The 1,126-nt window shown below is 61.2% G+C and overlaps 1 protein-coding gene across 1 annotated transcript; it reads right to left on the reverse strand.

The window, feature by feature from the left end:
* Window positions 1-309: 309 nt before the first annotated feature.
* LOC116969724 (glutamate dehydrogenase 1, mitochondrial-like) lies at window positions 310-959 on the reverse strand. Its single transcript, XM_033016505.1, has one exon. It carries the CDS (start codon window positions 769-771, stop codon window positions 325-327), a length of 447 nt encoding a protein of 148 aa, XP_032872396.1. The 5' UTR covers window positions 772-959; the 3' UTR covers window positions 310-324.
* Window positions 960-1,126: the final 167 nt, after the last annotated feature.

The following is a 1,126-nucleotide window of genomic DNA, read 5'->3' on the forward strand; positions in this document are numbered from 1 at the left end:
TACGATCACTGTTCATAGGCCCGTTGTCATATCTAGCCCAGAGCTGCAAAGCAGTCTTTCCAAGAACAACATCATCAGTGATTTTGGTGGGAAGGAGCCAGGATCACATTCCTTTGACTCTGCGTTTTATGGGTAAACTGGAAAGTTATTATTATGCGGCCCTATTGGAGGTTCGGAGGGCTGCTACTTGCATGACTCACACTAACGGGAATCTGTTGGGCATAATGCACTCGTATCCGTGTTAATGGAAACTGCAAAGGAAAAGTGCCCCTCCCTGCAGCTGCCTTCCTAAGGGGGCAAGAGTCCTTGCAACTCGGCGTGCATTCATTCCTCTTCCTTACCTCCTTTGCAAGGCATCCGATGCTGGCTGTGCTGGGCTCGGTAGCCCTCGATCACCTCCCACTCCCCGTTGTCCCTCTTGATGGGGAAGGAGATGGACAGGACGTGGTTGCAGGGTTTGATGATCTTCAGGATGCCCCGCACCCGCTTGTGCTTCTGCTCGTCCGACTCTCGGCTCCGCATGTCCTCCACCAACTTGTCCTCCACGATCTTCGCCCCCCGGTCGAAGAAGCCTTCCACCATGGTGAAGAAGTTGGGGTCGTCCTGCTCGTTGCACTCCGCCTCCGCCGTGGCCGCGGGTGGCTCGCTGGAGTAACGCCGGCATTGGTGCAGGGCAGCCGGGCCGCCCAGGCGCTGTACACCGCCCTCAGCAGCGGGCGTCAGGGAAGCGGCGGCCCCTCGAGCCAGCAGCTCGCCTAGGTACCGGTACATGGCGGCAGAGGACGCGGGCAGGAGTCACCGTGCACCGAAAGGGGGACAGGCAGCGCAGCGTCTCACGGAGAAGCTCGTTCTCGTTCGCGTCAGTCCGTCAGTCCCGCCCCGCCGTTTCACTGGAGCCGCCTCAACGACAAACAACCTGCAGTCCGCATGCGCCCCGTTTTAGCAGCCCAGCACCGCGCATGCGCCTCGGGCCAGGGGAGGGCGGGGCAGGGAGAACGCCGCGGCGCGTGACGTCATGACGGCATGTTGATGCTGCGAAGTGGGCGCGGCCTGCAGATCTGTCAACATGCGTCCCGGGCCAGGGGTGGGGGAGGCAGGGAGGGCGTGGCCTCACCTTCCACGCAAC

This window comes from Amblyraja radiata, unplaced genomic scaffold (genome assembly GCF_010909765.2).
Source record: "Amblyraja radiata isolate CabotCenter1 unplaced genomic scaffold, sAmbRad1.1.pri scaffold_1065_ctg1, whole genome shotgun sequence".
Lineage (NCBI taxonomy): Eukaryota > Metazoa > Chordata > Chondrichthyes > Rajiformes > Rajidae > Amblyraja > Amblyraja radiata.